General features: G+C 33.1%; 2 protein-coding genes and 1 long non-coding RNA gene across 4 annotated transcripts; 2 read left to right on the top strand and 1 right to left on the bottom strand.

The window, feature by feature from the left end:
• The first annotated feature begins 7,945 nt into the window (after positions 1-7,945).
• LOC109020678 (probable membrane-associated kinase regulator 2) lies at positions 7,946-10,284 on the top strand. Its single transcript, XM_019003197.2, has 2 exons — positions 7,946-9,569; positions 9,715-10,284. The coding sequence occupies exons 1-2, from the start codon at positions 8,306-8,308 to the stop codon at positions 9,831-9,833; spliced, it is 1,383 nt and encodes a 460-aa protein (XP_018858742.2). The 5' UTR covers positions 7,946-8,305; the 3' UTR covers positions 9,834-10,284.
• Positions 10,285-16,395: 6,111 nt separating this feature from the next.
• On the bottom strand, positions 16,396-17,046 carry LOC118347702. Its single transcript, XM_035687734.1, has one exon. It carries the CDS (start codon positions 17,044-17,046, stop codon positions 16,396-16,398), a length of 651 nt encoding a protein of 216 aa, XP_035543627.1.
• A 1,417-nt stretch (positions 17,047-18,463) lies between these two features.
• LOC108985091 lies at positions 18,464-20,119 on the top strand. 2 transcript variants are annotated; one of them, XR_001995130.2, is made up of 4 exons: positions 18,464-18,575; positions 18,654-18,798; positions 19,351-19,420; positions 19,817-20,119. It is a non-coding gene; the product is annotated as an uncharacterized LOC108985091 (long non-coding RNA). The 2 variants fall into 2 exon arrangements; XR_001995129.2 differs by having other exon boundaries at positions 18,665-18,798.
• Positions 20,120-23,883: the final 3,764 nt, after the last annotated feature.

Genomic DNA, 23,883 nt, shown 5'->3' on the forward strand with positions numbered 1-23,883 from the left:
GGCCCATTCAGAATTTTAGAAGTTGGTCTGTCAATTTTGTTGGGTCCCCTTAAGTTTGTTCGCTGAAGATAAGTTTCATTTATGCCAAAGATGTGGCAATCAATCATCATTATAACCTGAAAATCTTCTTCTTCTCTTGGATTGTTGCTCCAAGAAGTCTATGCTTATCCTCCCTCCTCTCTTTTTTTTGATGGATTTTAAAATAAATTAAAGAAAAATATTATTTATTTATTTTTTTAATCATTATACTATCATTAATTATCTCCTGATAACTTCTTGGATTATTGTTCCAAAAAACCTCTCAAATTCTAATGGACTTAGAAAACAAATTAAAAAAATGAATGCTATTTATTATCCTTTTAATTAACACACCTTTTATCATTTATTGATGCGCATTAATAATTGACGAACAAGTGAGATAAAAAAAAAATAATAACCATTTAATGTGATATCTAAAATAATGATGATTTAGACGTATATGAAATTAAATAAAAATAAGGGAGAAGAAAGATGGAGATCAACCAATCACTTTCTTTGTAAAATCATGATCTTCTCCGCTACCAAACATCAGGAACAAAAAAAGAGAGATTAGATGGTTTTATCAATGTTGACCAGAATTACAAAGCGACCAAAGAAAGGAAAATAATAATGTTTCTAAAGCATTCTGAATGGATTTTGTAAAATCTATCTTTTTGTAAAATCTAATGGAAAAATAGCTCGCAATATCTCTCTAATGGATTATGTATTTCAACACTATTAGACAAGTGTATAAGTTTTGATGGGCACCATTCGTCTTAAGTGGATTAAACCAATCATTACATTATCTCATTGATCTTCTTGACTCTTGATTTTGTAATTGACTCATTTGAAACTTACAAATGATCTTTAAAACTAGATCCATGCCTATCAAGTTTTTTATTCATTTTTTTTTTCTCTATGTGCTTTCTACTTCTTTCTTCCCCGAGGGGAGATTATTTCGTTTCAGCCCCAATATATTTCGCGCGCCATCTTCACTTCCTACTGGTTCTGCTCTTCAACCCAAAAGGAGGCAACGATTGCAAACAGCAAAGTGCCAAAAAACAACACAGCTCAAGCATCTAATTCCTGAGGTAAATTCCTAAGCTCAAGCTTCTTCTCCCTTTTCGGGTGGTTTTTTCTTGGACAGATTTGTGGATGGTCTGATATTTAGGGTAGATTTTGGAGCATTTTTTTTCTTGGGTAGATGAAATCTCTTATCTTTCAATTTTTATAAATTTAAATTTTGGTTTAGTTTATAAATTTTGTATAGAATTGAGTTGACGCTTGACCCTTCAAAATTAATATGGCTGCCCAAGCAGTCACGAATAGATGGGCCAGCAGAGCAACCCACCTCATAGAAAGTGGAGAGAAAGAAGTTTATAAAAATAAAACAAAATAAAAATATGCATTAGATATAGATGTAAAATGTATAATGCTCTTAAAAAGAAGAAAAAAATAGAGATCTAGCGAGATTGGATTAGGGGGGTATCGTTGTCAACAACAAAAGAAAAAGAATGATGGGCCACTCTTCAGCAGCAAAAAGAAAGGTCGAGGCATATATAAAATAAATAAATAAAATAAATAAAATGCCAAAGTACTTGTGATTGGCTATGTTTTGATGTATGGGGGTTTATCTCAAGCTTGGACCATATTTTTTTTCTAAGCAAGACAAATAGTTCCGGAATCATGAGATGATGAGATCTTCGTAATCATGATGAACAAAAGTCATCCACTCGTCGCTTTCAAACAAAATGTGGCATTATTTGTTCTCTAACTTCGGGCATTTTCCAACTATGCATATATGACTAATGGTTGGCTTCACACTTAACACCCAACTGTATACTGAATAGTCATCTCTTCTTTTCTCTTTAATTTACGTGCCTTATATCTCGTAAAAGGAATTATATTCTCGAATTGATGTGTAAAGCATAATATAATTTTATTTAAAAGATAAATTTTAAAATTTAAATATTACAAATCAAATATTATAATTTAAGTGATGTAGATAGTATATTCTATACACTGACTTGATAATAGAATAACTCGTTTATATAAAAAAAAGAGAAAATATGACTTTGGTGTTTACATCAATTATTATACTTTTTACTAATACAAAATAAATATTTTTACTCATCATATTTACCAAAAAAGTAAAAACCAAATTATTATATTATTAAAATTGCATTTAATATTATCTTTTTAATGGTATATCGTGTTATAATAATAGGTGAGTAACACGTGTTGATAACAAGAGTAAATTATATTTAATAATAAAAAAATATATGTAATAAATACAGGAAAAATATATACTATGTATGATGCATCGTGGACAGCATTAGCTACTAGCAAGTGGTGAAGAAATTGGGGGCAGCATTTCCAACTGTGGGACCTTTGACTGACTTTTCAAACTTGAAAGAAAGAAAGAAAATACTCTTCCCTCATGAAAAGTTAGGGGGCCAAGCCGTAGCGTGGAGCTACCCCTTCCCACTTTTGTACATCTAAATTACTTTTGCATTTCTCTAGTTTTCACATCATCCCAGCGAATAAATACCATATTCTATAGCATACATCTTTTTACGAGGTTCAACATCTTTCTCCATGATGTTCTCTATGTTTTCAGGACTAACGTAACGTTTCACGAAAGAAAGATGTGGCAAGCTTATTAATATCAATGCAGACATAATACTATGATTGAAAGTCACAAAAGCCTTAGGCACGTTTGGAAACCTCGAATTGAATAATTGTAAAATATTTTTAGTTAAGATGTTTTACTGAATTTTAAGAAGAGAATGAGAAAATAAATAAAAATATTATAAAATTAAGAAATCGTTTGAATCAGATTTTGTAATATTATTTTTATTTTAAAGTTAAAAAAAAAATATTAATTTTTGTGTTTCATTTTTAAGTTCGTAAAAATTGTATTGATTTTTATGTTTGGACAGTGATTATGTAATGATTAGATAAATAATTTGAAAATTTAAAATTTAAAAAGTGTTTTATGATAAGTGATGTTTGAGAATTAAATTATAAGAAATTTTGAGAATTTCATGTTTTATTTTTGTATTCAAATGCCCACTTAGAACTCGTTTGGTTATATATATGAGATGAGAAATTGGTAAGATAGTTTGTGAATAATAATGAAATTGTTTGAGTTAAGATGTATTATAGGGTTGGCGAAATGAGAGAAAAAAAAAATTGAATAAAAAAATTATAAAGTTAAAATATTTTTATGATATTTTTTTTAATATTATTTTTATTTTAGAATTTGAAAAACTTGAGTTTTTTTTTTTTTTTGTTTTGTTTAGAAATTTGAGAAAAACGTAATGATTAGATGAAAAAATTAAAAATTAAAAAATAAAAAGTGGTTGTGATTGAATGTTGAGATGATATGAGTAGGTTGAGATCATCTATAAAACCAAATAGGATCTTAATATTCTTATAACATAATTTTTTTAATATTCTTTTTGTTTTAAGATTTTAAAATATTAGAATTATTTATTATATTTTTATTTAGAAGTTAAAAAAAATTGTAATAATTAGATAAAATGAGATGAGATAATTTACAAAAACAAAGAGAGTTCGAATAAATTCGATCAACCACCCTTACTCATATATTCCATATATCATAGAGAAAAAATAATAAGCCCAAATACCCGATTCCTACAAAATTAGGCAGAACTTGTTGATGTTGTAAATCGGACATAGGATTCCTTCGCTTGTCTTATGCGGCTATGCCTACAACCTCCAGACATATGCTATTTTAAGTTGCATTCGGTTTGGAAATTCAATTGAGCTTAGTTAAATTCACTCTAATTTTAAGATAAGTCTAAGATCTAAATACTCAATACTTAAATTGTTAAACTCATTTTAACTTAAAACATTCTTACACGTAAGATTTATAATTTTTTTCAACTTAAAATATTTATATACGTGAGACTTACAACATTTGTCAATTTTTCATAAATGGTATTAAACTTATCTTAATATCAAAATGTACTTTAAATTCAATTTAGATGACCCTCCATAATTCTCTCTACTACTCAACTCATTATTATTCATAAAAAAATCAATTAAATTAAACTCAGATCAACGTCTAAACGTAGTCTTAATGCCCAGCTAAGCTGCTAGCTAGTTGTAATCCCTTTCAAGTTTCAGCTTTCAAATGCAAAAAAATGATGGACCAATTCTTTTGTTCACTTTGCATACACGCTAAGTTTCTTGACGATGATACATACATCCTCTCTACTTTGCAAAACAAAGTATATAGCGAGATTAAAGAATTTAGAGTCTAGTTGGTACGCAATTTAATAATATTTACTCTCGATAATCGATATGAGATAGTAAATGACGAAAGAATTAGATGATCGCTACCAAATCAAAAAACCCAAAATCTCCGCATAAAACTTGTTGCTGGATTAATTTTACATTTTGCAATATAAATTCTAATTTCATTGATGGATTGCTTTAATCAGTATATGAATAGTTAACTGCATCTATTTTATAATATTAGATTATGACTTTGATTGCTCGTATTAGTACATAAATATGAGGAAAATGATACAATTATAACTTTTTTTTATAATTTTTATACAATCATGTGTTAAATTGAGGATATTTAACAGATGATATAATATATAAATACCCTCAATTTAACACACGATTGTATAAAATTATAAAAAAGAGTTATAAGTATATCATTATTATAATATATTGATGTTTTAATGTATTGATGTTTTAAATCTAATTCTAACAGTGCTACACCACCATCTCCTTTTAAAAATATCCCCACACGAGTATATCCCCCGCCAACCAACCCAATTCTCCGAAAGGGGTGGAAATTATGCTGTGTTTACGAAATTAGACACTAACTAAATAAATGTTAAATACCTATTGAAATGGTTGCTGTGAATGTTGTGGTGTAATAAAGATTCGGTGGAATTGTTAATGGAAGATGCAATAATGAAAAGCAGGGACGTAAGAGAGGTGTTTGATGAAAGCTTCAATGAGCCACACATATTTTGATAATGGAATATTTCGAGAGATTCTTAGGGCAGATTTGGGGAGTGGGATGAGACACAAAATTTTCATCTCATCTCATCATCACACATTTTTCAAATCTACATATAAAATATAATGAACAATTCAACTTTTTCAAATCTCAATACAATAATAATATCAAAACATAATATTTTAAACACTAAAACAAAACACAAAATTCTCATCTCACCCTCCAACCTGCCCTAGCTCCATACAAAATAGTAGGCTTAACAATTTTCATATGCCTTTTTCTGATTTTTGATAAGTGCATTTATTTTCGATGCCAGCACCGCACTTCATATGCCTTTTTCTTCCTCAAGTTCATCTCATATACCAAAACCCACTCTAAATTCTCGGTAACTAACTCCTAGCACTAATAATCTAACCTCACATGCAATTGAAAATAACAGTAATACGAAGTGCACCGTTATGATGTTTTTAATCCCAAAACAGTATCCATTACAACAAACCCAAAACGATACTCTACTTATTTAACAAAAACGCGACGTCGTTCCCACTTCCACGTGTACTTCAATTCGTAAGCTCGGGTTTCATCCAACCTTTCCCTTCTCTAGCTGGGTTTCTAACAATAAATCCCAAGTGCGACAATTAAGTTTTGGGATATTGAGATCGAAGCAATCATCAGTACTGTGTGTGACACTATTGAAAGGTATACCTACCTTATTACTCAAATATCATCAATCCCTGGCCCTCGAAAGAAACAAAGTAATCTCCTTAAATACGACCACATACCACATGGGAGTTTCACAGGCACCGGTGGTTACGCCCCATTTAAAAGAGATTCTGGAGTTGCTTTGTCACTTTCGTCGGGGGACCTTTCCTCCCTCAAGCACTTGGCAGATATAATAATAATAAGAATATCACGGGGGGAAGGTCCACATATCTGACGGTTGCTATCAATCTTTATCCCTCATGTATTTATCGCCCGATTTGACTTTTGGTGTAATACCTTCGTGGGTTTTGTGAAGTATGGCGTATGGACCATTTCTCTCTTTCTTGCTTCGGGGAGGCATGCACCTCGATATCCGACGGTTTGGATTACACCAACTTGGCGTTGAATATGATATCAAGGTCAAATCTTTTCAAGTGAGGTCTGATGAGACACGTGCACAAGAATGTTGGGTCCCCCCACCTCTGCATGCTTGCCACGTGACTTTGGTTCGTGACTATTTCGCCCAATCTAGTTCGCTCGCTGCAGTAACTTGTAATTGAACACTGATTAATTCCGCCACCAATATCTGCTACATTTTGGTAAAAGGAAAATGACGGTTGAAGATCAAAACTGATGGTTTGAAATATCTATAAGTTATATTTTCTCTTTCTCTTCTCTTTTTTTTTTTTTGTTAAATTTTGTTTTGCAGTATATCAAGTTTAATTCTCTTAAAAATATCTTAAGCATCTGATCCAAAACAAAATCTTCTCACCATTTATTTTTTTTTTTATCATCTTCTTATTATTTAATAATATGGTATTAGATAATAAATTCACAAATAAAATATCTAATTATGTCTTTAATTATTTAATATCACATTATGAGATGATGAAATGTTAATGAAAATTGAGATGATAAATAACATTACTCAATCTAAAATACAAATTCTTTCTGAATTTAAAACAAAGTTTGGATAGAAAAATTATAAACAATTATGATCCGTGGTGAACAACGAAGACATTTGAGTACTGCACTAAAAACTCATGGATCAAGGTCCCTTCCATTTAATCAAAATATCATGTACATTCCTTATTTGACACGAACACGATGAAAATTAATCCCAAACTCAACTCATTGCTTTCAGAGTTTAGAGGTAAAGAGAGCTCCAATCAATCATGGCTCTGCTGCCCAGTACTCTTATCTCTGCAAACTATTTGCTGCCTTTCTTACTACCACTGCCAGGAAATTTTGGAGACTCATTGTCACCTCATTGGTTATATATATATATATATATATATATATATAAATACTATAGGTAACGCATATTCAACATGATAAACAAGAAATTCAACAAATGTATGATTTGTAGTTATTGTATGAATGTCCTATCACTTTCAAATAACTCACTATAGATATATTTTATTTTCTAATAAAAAAATTTAAAAATATGAAATTTGAACACAATTATTATTTTTAATTAGAGTTTAGTATAAACACGTTGGTGATTGTACAACAGCTCTATATCGCTTTTCTTCTCTTTTAATTTTTTTCTAGGTTTAAGGTCTAAGTTATGTTTCAATCAGTCTCAAGGAAGTCCCCTATGTTGCAAATCCGTGTAGAGACATTTCTTAATTCTTACAATGAGATGAGATGTTTTAATATAAAAATTAAAATTAAATAAAATTATTATTCTTTAATATTATTATTATTTTGAGCTTTAAAAAAATTGAATTATTTATTATATTTTACATGAGAATGTGATAAAATTATAATTATCAAATAAAATAAAATGAAATACTTTTATTATCCAAACCAAACTTTATTATGATTATTAAACAATTTTTATTAAGTTAACGGGCCTTATTATGATTATTAAACAATTTTTGCTAGGTTATTTAAGCATGTTTAAATAGAAAAATGTTTCATCTTATCATTATAATTTTTTTAAAATTTTACATAAAATAGTATAAACATTTCAACTTTCTCAAAATCTTTTATCTTTATAAAATTATATTTTATCTGAAATTATTTCATTTCATTTCATTATTTAAATAATAATTAAATTTTTAGATAAATTAAATTTCTAATGAGAATATGTTGCTAATAATAATTAAAAATAAAAGCAAAATAGTTATCCAAGAGGCCGTACGTACTCGTGTTGGTAAAAATAAGTATCGGTATTCTGTTCTTCTCTCTCTTCCATAAGACTCCCCCCTCTCTTATTACTCTGACTATCTCTGTCTCTATATCTGACGCGAGGACTGGTCTCACATGACCCTCCTGCAATTACCTCCACGAAACAGACAAACCAAAAAGCAAAACTCCCCTAGTCTTTACCCTCTCCCTCTCTTCCTCTCTCCTCACTCTGTCTATGGTAAAAGCTTATCGCCTGTTCTCTCTGCCACCCCATTTTCAGTACCAGTACTACTCTGCAAACCCATTAAGTTAAGTCTCCCGTAAACTTCTTTCCTCTCCTGGTTCACTTTTCCTGTTTCCCTCTATTTCATTCTACCCCCAAGCCCTTTCTAAAAGCAGCAACTGAATCCATTTCCCACTTGTATACTGGCTCTCCCAACTATGGAAGCTTTTAGCTTGCTCAAGTATTGGAGAGGCGCCGGTGGCATCAACAGTGGCGGTGGCGGTGGCGGTGGCGGAGGTGGCGGAGATTCGTTACGCGCCGCCGGGACTACCACTATAGTCACCGCCGTTGCTCAAAGTAGTGCTGGGGAGACCGACGAAGACGACGACGACGACGGACCTTTTTTCGACTTAGAGTTCGCTGTTCCAGACGAAGATGACGATGTGGAAGATGCGGACGAAAACGAAAGCGGAGAACAAGAAGGAACCAACCGTGAGAACGAGAGCGAAGAAGACGAGGACGAGTTTGACGGCGGTGGGGACGTCGACGGTGAGGGAGAATTCAACTTCACGCTTGCCTCTGGGTCCAGCATTGACCGTACGGATCAGAATCTGTCGCTCTCTCCTTCTGATGATCTGTTCTTCAAGGGAAGGCTCGTGCCCATTGAGCCTTCTTCGCTCGTGTTCAACACCTCCGAACCCAATTCCAAGCCGCCCCAGTTTCCTGTCTCATTGTTGAAATCTGCCACGAAATTTCGAGTCTCCATGTTGGGCCTTAAGAAACCTAAACCGAGTGGAAATGAGGCTCCGAAATCAGAGACAAGTGAGCCTGTTGCCGCTGCTCCCCAACCACAGCCAAAAAAACAAAACAAGGAACAACCACAACAGCAGCAGAGTAAGTCTTTAACTGTGAAGTTCAAGGTGGAGGAGGTACCCATAGTATCCCTGTTCACTAGAGACAGTTCGAGAAGCGCTTCAGCTGGTAACAAGGCGCAGAAGCAGAACAACGTGGAAGAGTCGGTTTCTGATGAGAAGCGCTTCTCAAAGGAGGTAATGCAAAAGTACTTGAGAAAGGTAAAACCTCTTTATTTTCGGGTTTCCAAAAGGTACGGCGAGAAGCTGAGGGTTTCCGGGCAGTTAAGCCTAGGTGCCGGTGCGAAGGCTGTACCTCCGTCTTCCAAGGCGGATCAGAAACCAGCTCCAGTGAAATCGGAAGCCGAGAAGGCTGTAGCAGAACCGGCGGCTTCTGATCAAGGTCTAGTTAACAATGTTAAGATGAGTCAGAAACTGGGCAATCTTCCGACGGGGCTGAGAGTGGTGTGTAAGCATTTGGGTAAGAGCCGGTCGGCTTCGTCGTCTGCGGTAGCGGCGGCGCCAACGGCGCCTGTGTCGTCGAGACGAAGAGATGATTCGCTGTTGCAGCAACAGGATGGAATCCAGGGTGCCATTCTGCATTGCAAAAGGTCCTTCAATGCCTCCAGAGGTAATCATGTCACGAAATACCTTTGCTATTTTCTTCTATATTTTTAATTGAAACCCTTGACCTCTAGAGTTCTAATGCAAGCTAATTCACCATTTACAGCAACATAGTTTTTGTTATGATTAATTATTATCTTTTTGTTACTTAGATTTGGAATCTTCTCTGCTATCACGTTCCGTAAGCGACCCGTCGAGCGACAAATCTTCAGAATTGGCCATGAAGTCATCGGTTGAAGGGAAAGATGGACACTCCGATCAATCTCCTTGATTTTGAGGCCCCCCAAAGTATTCGTGGCAACTCCGGTCACGACCACACTGATCGTTTTTCAGGCCCAGACGAAGGACTAGGTAATAGTAGTAATCATGTCACCTTCTCAGTGAGTAGTCCGCAGCTTTGTTCTTTGTAAATGTTTTATAAACCGAGAAAAAAAAAATAGCTAGCTAGGGCGAAGAAAAGAGTTGGCTCATGTCTTACGAAAGATGACTGGTGAGTGCATGTGTAAAAGCTCACGTCTTTCCTTGAACATGAAAGTAGAATCAAATCTTTGTATCTATTTACTTTGTAATCAGCAGCAGCAGCACTTAAACCAGGCCAGTCCGCAAAACACCAGCGTGAAACACCAGTAATCACTTGGTCTTGAATGGGGTTTATTTACTATTTGTTTCCTGATGTGAATATGGTAATGTGGGTTTTGTTGCATTGATTACCATTATCATTATTATTATTGTATTAGAGAAGTGGATGATTTATTTTTCTCTCAACGGTGTCTTTAGTGGTCAGAGAAGTAGGAAAAGTAGCGGACCTAAACAGTAAAAAAGAGTTTTCTTTTTTGTTAAAGGAAGAGAGAGGATTAGCAGACAGCAGAGTAAAGAGGAGTCAGATCAGAGCGGCGTGGAGTATCTCTCCTCTCTCACGGCAAAAATAACTCCCTACGCTCTCTTTCTCTCGTTCTTTTTCCTTGGAAATCACGAAGTCATTGATGGTGATGAACCCAATTTCTGTGTTGTGAAATAACGTCGGAGATTCAATTTGTCTCCTTGTGCCATTTTTCGGACCCACAAAAAGCACTGCTTGCTTTGCTTGTTTATTTCCTAATGCTATTTTTCTTTACTTTTCCCGCCGGATTGGATTTGCTTACTGCTTGCACAAACCTGCAGCCTCCGGCTACCCTGTTTGTGGGTTCTGCCCAAGTATCTGATCCTTACTCATTTTTAATGGTTTTTTTTACACCTGCAGTCTTGCACTCAAAGCCCAGCCCATTTCTCCTCGAGCTTTTAGCCGCACATCATAGTTTGCCATCTTTTTGAACTTTTTTTTCCTTGTAGTCCTTTTGAAGAACATATAAACTTGCACAAAATGTTTGGTTTGTAGCAGATTGCAAAAGAGCTCCAACCATACTGTACAAGCTCACACTGTTGAAATCTTCCTTTCACTTTTTAATGTCAAGACACTTCAATATATATAAATGGCAATGGAACAGTCTTGTCGGAAGGCTTGATGATGAATAACGTTTCACCGTATCAAAAAACTAACAAAGCAACCTTGGTTTGGCTTATATTAATATTCCTTTGACTATTTTACAACATAGCGCAAACCACCACGTATCTATAAGTGTCATTCTTGGAATCTCGCGGATTACCATTTTCTCCGGCATGTGAAACGGTCGTATACTGTAATCAGATATATTATTCATTTATACAGAGCTCTGAACATGTGCCAGCTACAGCTAGCGGTGCCCTTCAATTTACCTTCTGGTGCTGCCAAATGGCCCCTATTCTTTCCCAATTTCTACATTGTTCATCTGTGAAGTGATCCTGTAGAATAAGGTCAGAGATGTGCAGTTTACGTGGCAGAACTAGTTTTTGAAACAGGCAATGCCATGTACCTAAAACATTTATGAGATGTAAACTCGTTAAAGTAACAGAAAGGAAAGGGAGGAGGAAATGAGGAATTAATAGAATATCTCAAAATACATGAACCCATGGAAATAAGGCTATCTTTAGAAGTTCCAAGAGGGAGTTGTTTTGGACTAAAAAAATGGAAAAAAGGGGGAGATTTTATGGGGAGCATGATTGAGCCAATCATGGCAATTGTGACTGGATTGAGGGACAAATAACTCATCAAAAGCCTGCACGCTGCACGCTGGTGTGTGGGAAAAATGGCTAAATTCATGTACCAAAGGGTTAAACTGTGGGTGTACATGTACCATAATTAATTCCAGGGCAAATGGATTGGCTCTGTTTCCAGGGTTGATATGCCTCCCCCTCAATTTCAACGAGGATGACATGAACTGTAGCTTATGGTCACTGTTCACTCCTAACTACTGTTTACCGCCAAGTTTATTTATTATTAGAGTAAAGCTAGACTGTCGCTTGCAATTTATCGCTGCAAATCGTTTGTGTAAAATTAATATTTTTTTATCTAATTTTTTATTTATATTTTATTTATCATTTTTAAATATTTAAAAATATATATATCTCAATACACTTAAAATTATTAAGTAAAAAAAAAAAAAAAAATTTGACAAGCAATCAAACTGAACAGTATGATTAGAGTGACAAACTAACTTTATTCTTATTATTACTTTTTATAAATAAAACATATTTATCCCTTCTTTCTTTTCGTCTTTCCAAAGACACGAAATGATTGATTTATAAGTAAATTATAATATAATAATTAATCTGTAATAAATTAATATCTTATGATAAACAGTAAAATAAACTGTCAAGAATTATTTAATCGAAAAGAATTGAGAATATGCCTATTCATAAACTATTGACATATCATATTTGAGATAGATGAATGCTATACATCAGGTCATATTTTGCTCCCGCACTTCATATTTATAATTTTTTTTTAAATAGAGTGTGGAGTGTGTGGTAGTGAATAGTGACTGGGAAGAAAAAATTTTCTTTGAGATATTCATCATTTACATGTTTATTTATAAACTATTTATAAATATTTACTTATTATTATTTACAGACGATCTGAAATAGTTTTAACATTCAAAAAAACTTCAATCCTCGATAAATCAATTTTGCTTCAGTGTATCCCACGTTGGCATCCCAAGAAGTCCCATCAACGCTCAATTGCTGGTGTGAGGGGAGTAATCCCTTAGACTTGGGCTGCACTGAACAGGCCCGGCCCTAGTCGCTTGAGTATGGACCAAGACTAGACCAAAGAGGGTCAGGCTGACCCAGAAGGTCCAGAAGACGCGCCTTGCGTGAGGCTCGATTAGAAGTATGAGTTGCTCCTGACCATCCACGATCAAGGTGCCAGGGTCAAATCGAGGACCTTGACACCCAGGCGTTGAAAGCAGCCCAGACAGAAGCAATGACACCTTAGGAGCAGGGTGTCAAGGATAGCTCCTGCGCCCAAGTACTGACGGCGAGCTCGCCTGACCATAGCCACGCTGCATTAAATGGAATACAATGTCAAGCATGACACGGCCTGGACTGAGGTGTTAGTGGTTGCCACGATCAGGTGTGGGGCTCTGCCACTTGACGAAAGGTTGACACGGAACGTGGCAGGAGGGGATGTGGGCGACACCCCCACGACCCGACTGACAGGTACTGATGACACCTCCTCGAATCCCTTCATCAGAAGATCACATTGGTCAAGTCTATAAATATCCCTGCACACCCTCTGGGGGCTTTCTCTCTCTAATTGAATATTTTTCTCTTACACTTGTTTTGCCACCTTCGCCCAACGACTGGCTTAGGTATCGGAGGTACCATGGTGCCTCGAGCCTCGAGCCCCGAGCCTCTATTCTCTATCTCAACAGGATCCAGGCCGAACTCAGCAGCGTGAAGTTGCCCAGGCTGAGAAACACTATATCAACAGCTGGACCTATACCATTTAGGTATTTTAGAATGATTCCTTCATAATTTTTTAAAATATTAATGATTAGTTTTCATTTTTTTAAGTTGAGTAGTTTAGATCTAATCGAAAACAACGAATAGGACTTGAGAACTTTATAATTGGGTTAGCTTTTAAAAAGGGAGAGAAATGTAATCTCGTCTATGGGCTCCTTAGTCCTTTCCTGTTAGTCAAGTAACTCTTGGAATTTGCTCCATGGGATATACTAGTTTGCTTGCCAAACTTGGTTGGCTATCGAGTCAAGACCATTCTGGTATATGTCACATAATGCTTTTCGAAAAGTTGTCGAACTCTTTCCCATTTTTTTAATTGGCTCGTAATACTAGACCAAATTATCTTTCATTTGATTATATTTTGGGTAAGTTTTAAAGGAAGGTCAGCCCTAATAATTACAAAGTTTCAAAGAATCAAAACCCTTAGGCATTCGACCATGGACCTAATAGTCCCTAAGGACTATGCGTGGTGCCATTCGACCCTTCTTTTGATTCATGATTTTGGAAAGGAGTTCAATTAAAATGTGGCTCCACTACTTTCAAATTAATTCAAGCCTAACCATAAACACTTGTGCAGATCTGTGGATGCTAGCCACCCTTCAAAATTTTAAACCTCATCCCTCAACGCCAAGACTTGTGTATCAAATAGTTTTTGATTTGATATTTACCCTAACAGAACTGTGAATTTTCCAAGTTTCTTTCACCTTAGCCTTGTTGTTTGGAAGATTCTTAGTTTCAAAATCGATACGCACATTTAATGATGTAATGGAAAAACAATGAATGGACTAATGACGGTGAAAAGGTATTGAGAAAGAGAAATGATATTTACATTCATAAACTCAGCAAGCGCTACGCATTATTTTTTAATAAAGTGAATAAATATGAGACTCACGTGATAAAATTAAAATTTTAATGGTGGATCCCACTATTTTTCAGAATGAGTATGTAATGCTTGCACAACTCATAAATATATTTAGCATTAGTACTTATTCTCTTTAAAAAAAAATAGATAAGTCTTGAACTCACATGAAAAGATTTATATTTTTAATGGTGGACAATTTTTTCTCAAAAGGAATATATGAGACCTTCACGCATTAAAACTGTATCTAGCATTACTCAAAATTAATTAGTAGGTTAATGAGCCACATCAACTGGCCGATATGGCTTAACTACCAAGAATTATATATTGGCCGCCCTCTAACCTTCGCTTGCCTTAACCGTTGTTTTATGGATCATGTTCTCATCAATTTTATACGATTTTAGTATAAATACCCATCTTTATATATGTTGAACGAATAATTACCATGAATTAATCTTGATAGTTTGGTCAGTCGGTACAAGGATATTTCCTTCAGTACTTTGATCTATAATGTCTCATGTCTTCAACACTTTTGAATATTGTATATTAATTACTGTTGATCTCACTCGTGGATTGAAAGATGTTGCCTCACTACCTTACAACGTCTCCATGTCTTCACCCACCTCATGATATTTATAAAATAATTAATACGACGTACGTGGTTATCCATGATCATTAATCTAGATCACTAGTACTTCCGTTTTCTAATCCAAGCTGTCAGTATCAATTGACCTTAATTATTTTGCACGTATGTATTATGGAATCTCTTTGCTCGAATGCCCTTAATTCCGGATATATACAATCTAGGTGTTGAAAAAATTGATCATTTTCTCCCAATTTTTTTTATTCTGAAGAATGATAGTTGTAGTTATCAGTGTGCAAGCGCCGCGCAAATAGTTTGAAAAAAATGAATAAATACGAGACTTACATAAAAAAAATTATTTTTGTAATAATAGACCATATTTTTTTTCAAAGTAACTATGCTACGTTTACGCACTCCACAATTATATATAGCATTACTCTTTTTTTTCCTCATTCAACTTAATTGATATTTTTTCCTTTAGGGTGATAAGTTAGTCAAAGACTCAAATGTTTATTAAACAAATAAAATTTAATAAAAGTTGCTTATTGCGTAATAAAAGGAATATTACTAGATACTTATTGCGTAATAAATTGGTCACTCCATTCGCTCTATAATTTAATATTCTTGATTTTACATATTTAATAATAGAGAAATATTCTAACTATAAAGTGATTGTACAAAAATAATCTTATAAAATGATATGGCTTGATATAATTTATCAGATTATAAAATTATTTTTATTATAAAATAGATTTAAAAGATCATATATATCATGATAAAATCACATCAATTTATGAGATTATTATTTTATCTCCATATCACTCTAAAAAAAAAAAAAAAAAAATCTCCCAAAGTGAAATAAATGGGCCGGGGGTGCCGTGTGAAGGTCGGCGGTCCTACCACGGAAATTTCTCGCCATGATTCTTTTGCCACGGGAAGCTTCCTCAAAGGACTACGCTAATTAATTGTGTCTGTTGCAGGTCTTTTTGAGATTCCAAAGTCCTTGAAAAACCTTCCACTTCACCATGGAAATTTCAAAAGTAGCAGAAAGAAGCGAAATCAATGGTGTCTGGTCTCCCTGATCTGCTTGAAGTATATATATATAATCAGTTTTAAGAGGTAATGATGTGTCAGAATTCGTGAACAGTTGCTCGTCCTTCCAAAATGGCTGCTATTATAATCATCAAAAGTTCCTTAATTTTTGGCCTGCCTCATTGAATTACTATAAAGTTTTCTGGAAATATTTTGAGCAAACAATGTATCTCATGACTTATAAATACTGTTTCACGAAGGAAACTTGATTACAAATTTACTCTCTCTATATATGACATATTGCCCACTCATGATCTAATTTAGACTGCTCTTTTGCAACCTATCTGCCTATAAAGCTGTATATTTCTAGAAGCTAGATAACCAAAAAAGAAGGATTAAAAATTACAACAACAATATACCTCAACCCGAATCTCAATCACGAGATTGAACAGTATATATACATATATATATAATTCGTATAAGCTATAGACGAACACATGAATTACATTTGTTGTCTTGGAATATCGCTTTGCTCGTAACATTGTAGGTAAAGCTGCAATTCATCTCCACCACCACATTTTTCTTTTTTATCTTTAGAATCTTCACCGAGCCGCTGAGTTTTGTAAAGGTGCTCATAGGCAAAGCTCCCGAATTCGAGTCCTTATTATAGCTCGGAACAGCCAAAATCTTGTCGAGCATGATATACATCGTCATGTTCATCCTTTGGGTACGCCTTGCTTTGGCCTTTCCCTGTGGAATCGTACCCTCACCCACCATTTCCCCTCGATAATAAACAGTGGTCGTGCTGTTGCCATATCTGAACGCGACTAGGTTAGGGTTTTTCACAGAAACATCAGCTATGACCGTGGCTCGTAAAGCTCCGGCACCAACTGGCTGCTGGAGTGTCACCGAGTTCATCCTGATCACCGGGTCTTTGATGTGAAAGACGGTGAAGGCGAGAACTAACATAACGACTGCCAGGATTAGAAAGAGGGCGGTGAAGCAGCCACAGCACTTGATGCATCTTCTCCGGTGGAGTCTCTGTTGCATGTAAAGGGCTTCGTCTTCGTCGCTGCGGAACCGGTAGGCCTTGGGGGCTAAGGGCTTGACTTGCTGATCTATTTCCGGCGCCATGGCTAAGGTATGTTGAAGCAAAAAGGTGGAACGGGGGTATGGTAATTATATAATAATGATAAGGCGCAAATTCCTTATTGGTTACCTTTGGGAGTTTCTTCACTTCCATGAAAGTCTGGGAGATGTGATGATCATGATAAGTCAGTCGTCCACCATGCAAGCTAGTCGATCTTAACGCGTTTGCACGCATGTCACGGCGGCTTGACTATTGACTTTGAAGAATCAACCTGGCCTGTTTTTTGAAGGAATTCCCAGCTTAGAATGTGATCCTAAACTAATTTGTAAGTGAGGTAAATTCCAAATTTGAAGATCAAACGATACGTCAATGAATATATCGTTGGACGGCATTGTTGGCTATAATCAAATTAATATAAACTTGTCTCTTTCCCTTCTATCTTTCTAATGAAACTTCTACTCGGGGATGTGGGGCTACTATGAAAGAATGCCGCTCTTAATTAATTATATCCTAAGGTCTCGTTTGTATTCGTAACTCATCTCATCATTACAACTTTATCAAATTTTCACATAAAATATAATAAACAATTCAACTTTTTCAAATTTCAAAATAACTTTTCCAAATTTCAACACAAAATATAATAAGTAATTCAACTTTTATTCTACTATTCACAAACCATCTCAACGTATCTCAATTTATCTCTGAATCCAAACCACTCCTTATAAGAACAATGTTATTTATCGTTTTTTTTTTTTTTGTTATTTTTAGATATTATATATATATATATATTAAGTAATTTCATGATTGGAGATAAAATGTTTTATGATAAAAACAACATTTCTCATAACTTAATTATAAAGGAAAAATGTCAGTATTCACCCTAACTTTACCCTATTTTTTAAAGATTGTTTTTAAATTAAATGTAAAATATCCTAAGTTTAACATAAGAGGCCGGGACAATCTATGAATGATATTACACATTACTTACGTTTTTATAATGATTACAAACGCTCCAATTGCAACCTTAAATAGTATTTTTGAAATATGGATCCAAAATATATAGGTTAAGCCTTCCACGTAGTTCCCTAGCTAATAATATTTATATATTAAATAATAATTTTATTTGAAAGTCTTTATACTGCATATATATTATACATGTGACATAATTTAATTTAAAAAATAAATTTTAAAATTTAAATATTACAAATTAAATTATGTCTAATGAATAGTTATGATATAAAGATTTTTTAAATATTAAAGTTTATACCGTAAATATTAATTAATGATGTAACAAAACCTTAGCAATGAAAGTCCATAATTTGGCTATATGTGAGAAAAAAACATTTATATTGGACTAGCCAAAAGTCCAAAACTCAAGACTTGAGCTAGAGTAAATTAAGGGAGCTCTCCAACATTGGCGAGTTACTGTTCAGAAGCCATCGAATTATTTTATAATTCTCATCAACCTCCCCTCTAGTTCCCTCGTTCTTTTCTCTCTCTTTAGACCCACAAGCTTCCTAGCCCTCTTCTCTCACTCAGTCGTCTTCTTCCCTGTTTTCTTCTAGACCAAACGGTAAGTCCCTCTTCCTTGCTCTTCTCTCTATTTTCTCTGTGCATTTTCTCTGAGTCTCTCATCTCTCTCCTCTCTTAGTATTTTCTCAGATTCTGTCTCGTGTTCTCTCCCATTTTCTTTTCCTTTCTTTCCTTCCAAGCAATCCAAAACCATTGGATCTAAGCCTTTGAATCTCCCGGTCCAGCGAGCCCTTGTTGATGCCTGGAAACTTCTGGTTCGATCGGTATAGTTTTCTTCATCTGATTTGCTATTCTCGACAACATTTTTTTTTTAGTTTGATATATTTGGTGGGTTTTTCATTTTGGGTTTTCATTGTGTAAAACTTTTAGTTCAATTTTTAATTTTTATGTTATGGTTGGATTTGCTTGGCTGAACTTTTGGCTGGTATGGATCTATGAGTCTTTAGGATTAGCTTCTTCTTTTCTTTTTTGGAGTTTCTGATTAGGAATTTTCGGTTGGATTTGATTGCTTTGATGATAAGGTCGTTGGTCTTTTTACCGTCTATTTATTTATGGTATTAATGAAGTGCCGAATTCTTGCATCTGCATTTTTTGTTAAATCTTGTTCTCTGTATGATAAGTTAAAATCACATTTTTCAATTGTATTAATGGCTCTCATATTTCCTTTTTATTTTTTATTATGAGCATATTGACAAATTATATTGTTGTATCATTGTGCCATTGACCACATGTAAATTAATTTTAAAGTTACGAGTTTTTTATGTGATTGTTCTCTCCTTCCTTCTATTGAACAATCTGTTATGTTCTGTGAACAGGGACGTCAATGATGGATTCAAGGCCAACACACAGAGTCATCTTCTTCCTGTCTTGGCAACATCAATTAAGGTAAACTTGGTTTAGACGCATTTGTACGCTTCTTTCTATCAATGTATTTATTTGTTTAACTTCATTATATATTCGTGGAACATGATTATGAGGAAGTGTACTGTTTTGCCCTCACTAGACGTAGTCCACTCAAGAAAATTCTGTTGAATGTTTCTCAATGTTACATTTTATAGAAGTTACAATTCATAAGTTAAATTTGATAATGTGAATCGTGATTTCATTAGTATGAGTTACTATATTGAGATATGCATTTAATTCTTTAAGAAAGCCAGTGCTGGATGTTTAGCCATGATTATATGTCTGTCTGATTTAATGAAAAGAGCCAGATGAGTATGTCTTGTTTAAGGTTAGAGTGAATTCTGTTGGCCTTTTGATCATATTTTTTTCTTTTTGTAGGCATATCTCAGTGAACTGGTTTTCTGAAAATGGTAGAATTGAAAGTGGAGCTCAGACTGATAAAAAAAGAATCTGATAAAAGAATAGCCACTAATATCTCGAAGCATCACTGCATGCTCCTATTACATATTAGCTGTAAACAAGATGATATATGTGATTTTGATGATTATTTTTTTTTCTAGCTCCTTGCAAGCTGTAAACCAGATGATATATGTGATTTTGAATTACAAGCATGTGATACTCAACCATTATTGCTGGTGCCACAAAGGAATTCATTTTCTTTTTGCGGCTTGATAATCTCTACATGTCATTTTGCTCTCTTACCGTGGATGTTGGGTAGAAGAAAGGTTGGCATATTTATATATGTGATTATTGGGTAATGAATGGTAGGTAAAATGTATTTATTGAATAATTAGGTTGAGAAAAAAAAATTAAAGTGTATTTGTAAAATATAAAAACAAAATTATCAAATATTATTAAAATATATAAAATTCTAATTATTATTTTAATTTTAAAATAATTAGTCTAATATAAATTTATCTAATCAAAAATTAAGTTTGTCTTGAAAATGCACTTTAGGAGACGTTTGGATTCGAAGATGATTTGAGATGATTTGAGATGAGCTGAGATGAATTGTGAATAGTAATGAGATGAGTTGTGAATAGTAGTGAGATTTGTGAGTTAAAGTTACTGAATAGTAATGAATAGTAATAAAATGAGTTGAGATGAGCTGAGATGACTTGCGAATCCAAACGTCCCCTAGTCATTCAAATTGGAATTAATGGTCAAGGACTCAAGGTTCATTTAGTAAGGTCAAACTGCAAGACATTAATGATGATAATTTAGTACGGTCAAACTGCAAGACATTAATGATGATCTCTAAATCATCGTCAGAGTATTTGGATGCTCTGAATTCTAGAAGGTATTAAATGAACCTTGAGTCCTTGACCATTAATTCCAATTTGAATGACTATAAGTGCATTTCCAAGACAAACTTAATTTTTGATTGACTAATGTTAGTTACAGTCTCTATTTGGAGACTGTGTGTGTAGACTTAGTCTATTTTAACTTTAAAATTTTATAAAATTACAATATTATCCCTCTTAAAATAATGTTTTCTCTCATTTAAGCATGTGCTTATACATACAGTCCCCACTTTAAGACTGTAAATAGAATTTCTCTTGATGTATATCATAGACGAATACTGTTACGCATCTATTTAAGGTCTCGTTTATTTTTAAAGATGAGATAAGATGAGATTAAAGTTAAAAAATTGAATAAAATATTGTTAGAGTATATTTTTTAATATTAGTTTTATTTTGAAATTTGAAAAAGTTGAATTATTTATTTTATTTTGTATTGAAAGTTGAGAAAGTTGTAATGATGAGATAAGATGAGATGAGATGTTTTTTCAAAACAAACGAGGCCTAAATTACACTATGTTTTGAATAGTGTAATTTTTTTTTAATCATCTTAAATATTTTTTAAAAAAATAAAAATTTCATAACATCATTAATAAAAATTTTCTTAATCATTCGATAAAATAAAAAAAATTTTATTCGGGATATTTTTTGATTCCAAATTCGGGATTCAAAGCATTTCTTATCATAGATTGATCGGAAAATGTGAATGAATTTATTATTATTTTTTATGTAAGGTTTGAATAATAAGTTAAAATGAAAGATAAATAAAATATTATTTTAAAATATGATTATTATTTTAAAATTAAAAAAATTAAATTATTTATTATATTTTGTGTGAGAATTTAAAAAAATAATAACAATTAGATTATATGAGATGAGTTAGATGCCTTTTTATATCCAAAATCGACAAACTTGATAGAGATTTGAATAATGAGTTGATATGAGATAAAAATTGAATAAAATATTATTATAATATTATTTTTAATATTATTTTTATTTTAAAATTAAAAAAAATTGAATTGTTTATTATATAGTTTATTTGGGAATTGCATTAAGAGTTTTAAAAAGTATTTAAATAGCTTTAAAGAATTTTTAATAGAAAAATTAAGTTGCTTGGATGTTACATATTAAAATACTTTTAATCTCAAATAAGTTAAAAATACATTTGAGGAAAATCATATTTCCCACCAAACTATTTGTTTGACATAATTTGATTTGCAAGTTATATTTTCCACCATATGGAGCTTTGACCCAATTTATATAAGCTATATTTTTTACCACAATTTCAAATATATACACATAAAAATTTTAAAAAATAATAATAATTAGATGAGATGAGATATTAAGATGAGTCGAGAGAATTTCCCAATACAAACAAAGCTTTAGACAAAAAACTTAAAAAAGCCATTCAGTAACATTTTGCTACTTTTCCACTAACATCATTAAAACAGGTCGTGATTTGCACGAATGGTTTGACCGTAGGACTTCAATGTTATGATCTTCGTATACCACAAGAAAAATATCTTAATTCATAAAAAAAAATTTATAAATTAACGTGACTTAATATAATATATTAAATTATTTTAATATATATGATTTTTTTTATAGCTATATCACATATAGTATCCGAAAGTTGAAAATTAAAATTAAACTTTTTCTTTACCACTTCAAAGTTACAACTCGTTTTAAATGTCTTTTAAAAAATGAGTTGTACAAATTTAGATTGTGCGTCTTTTAAAAAAAAAACCAATTATAAAAAAATTCAATTTTCTTTAATGAGTTTCACTTTTTTTCAATAAATCTATATCTATATCCATAGTAGCTGTTGACTGTAGTAAGACAGGCTACATTGAAATTGCTATTCGGATTGGGCCTGCACATGGGCTTCGTAACAATGAGTGAAAACACAGTGTTCATTGTTAAATGGGCCTCTTAAATAGCACGAATCCATATATGAATATAAGTAATTCTACTAATTATTTTTACATCATACATTACATTTGATTTATTTATATTTTATTCTTGTTAAACTAAAAGAATTCTTTTATTCATCATACATACACCACATATTTAGTAAAGAAAAAAATATAAAAACATGTACAGTATGTGGCATAGAAATGATGAGTAGAATTTTTCTATGAATATTACTCTTGCATAAGCATAAACATTGTGTTTGGCAGAATAAACCATTAATTAAGGTGTTATTTCAAATAAATAACGTACATAATAATTTTCTCAAGAATTAACGAGGCGCATGTGGCACTATTTTCAAATTAAAAATTCAGATTCAAGAACTTATACATAAAGCATTCACAAAGTATACGGATTTTGTTTTGCCACATCGACATTATTTTTAAAATTTTAAATTAAAATTCATTGTGCTAAATATTGTTGATACCATGCTAAATCTTAATGGTAAGTTTCGAGTAATTATAAAAGGCCCACGGGGAAGACTCCTATTTTTCTACACTTCAGTATATATTTCCTTACTTTAAGAGCATTGGCCTCGGCTTAGCCAGTGAATTGAGTTATTTGCCTCGTTTAACACTAAAATACCTATAATTGAAAAATTCTATTCATCATCTTAACTTCTATCATCCTCCCATCATCCAATGATATGGCATTAAATGATAGGTTCACAAGTAAAATATAATAAATAATCTCTAATCATTTAATATCACATCATATAATGATGGGAGGATGATGGAAGTTAAGATGATGAGTAGCATTACTTTATTGGATTAGTTAAACTCCTCCCATTGATTATATTTGGTGTGAAACTCTCTCTCTCTCTCTCTCTCTCTCTCTCTCTCGTGTTTGTTGGCACCCTCGCATTTCTATCCCCTTCTCTCCATTTTCTCTCGTTCATCGAGCGATTGTTTCGTTGCTAGTTCCCGTTGTCCCAGGGTTGTGCGATTTCTTGTCTCTCTTGACTTGGCTCAACAATATTTGGAAACTCTCTCCATCGGTTTGAGTTTCCTTCGCACAGCAAGCCACCATTCAACAATTATTCAAGTCTTGTTGAAGTGTGTTTTTGGTGTTTCACTTTGGAGGCTTGCAAACTAAGGTTTGTTACTTAGTTTAATGAGTTGAGATGTACAATCTTAGAGGAAAGTTGGCTGGCTGCTTAGGCATTTAAGTATA

Source organism: Juglans regia, chromosome 2 (genome assembly GCF_001411555.2).
Source record: "Juglans regia cultivar Chandler chromosome 2, Walnut 2.0, whole genome shotgun sequence".
Lineage (NCBI taxonomy): Eukaryota > Viridiplantae > Streptophyta > Magnoliopsida > Fagales > Juglandaceae > Juglans > Juglans regia.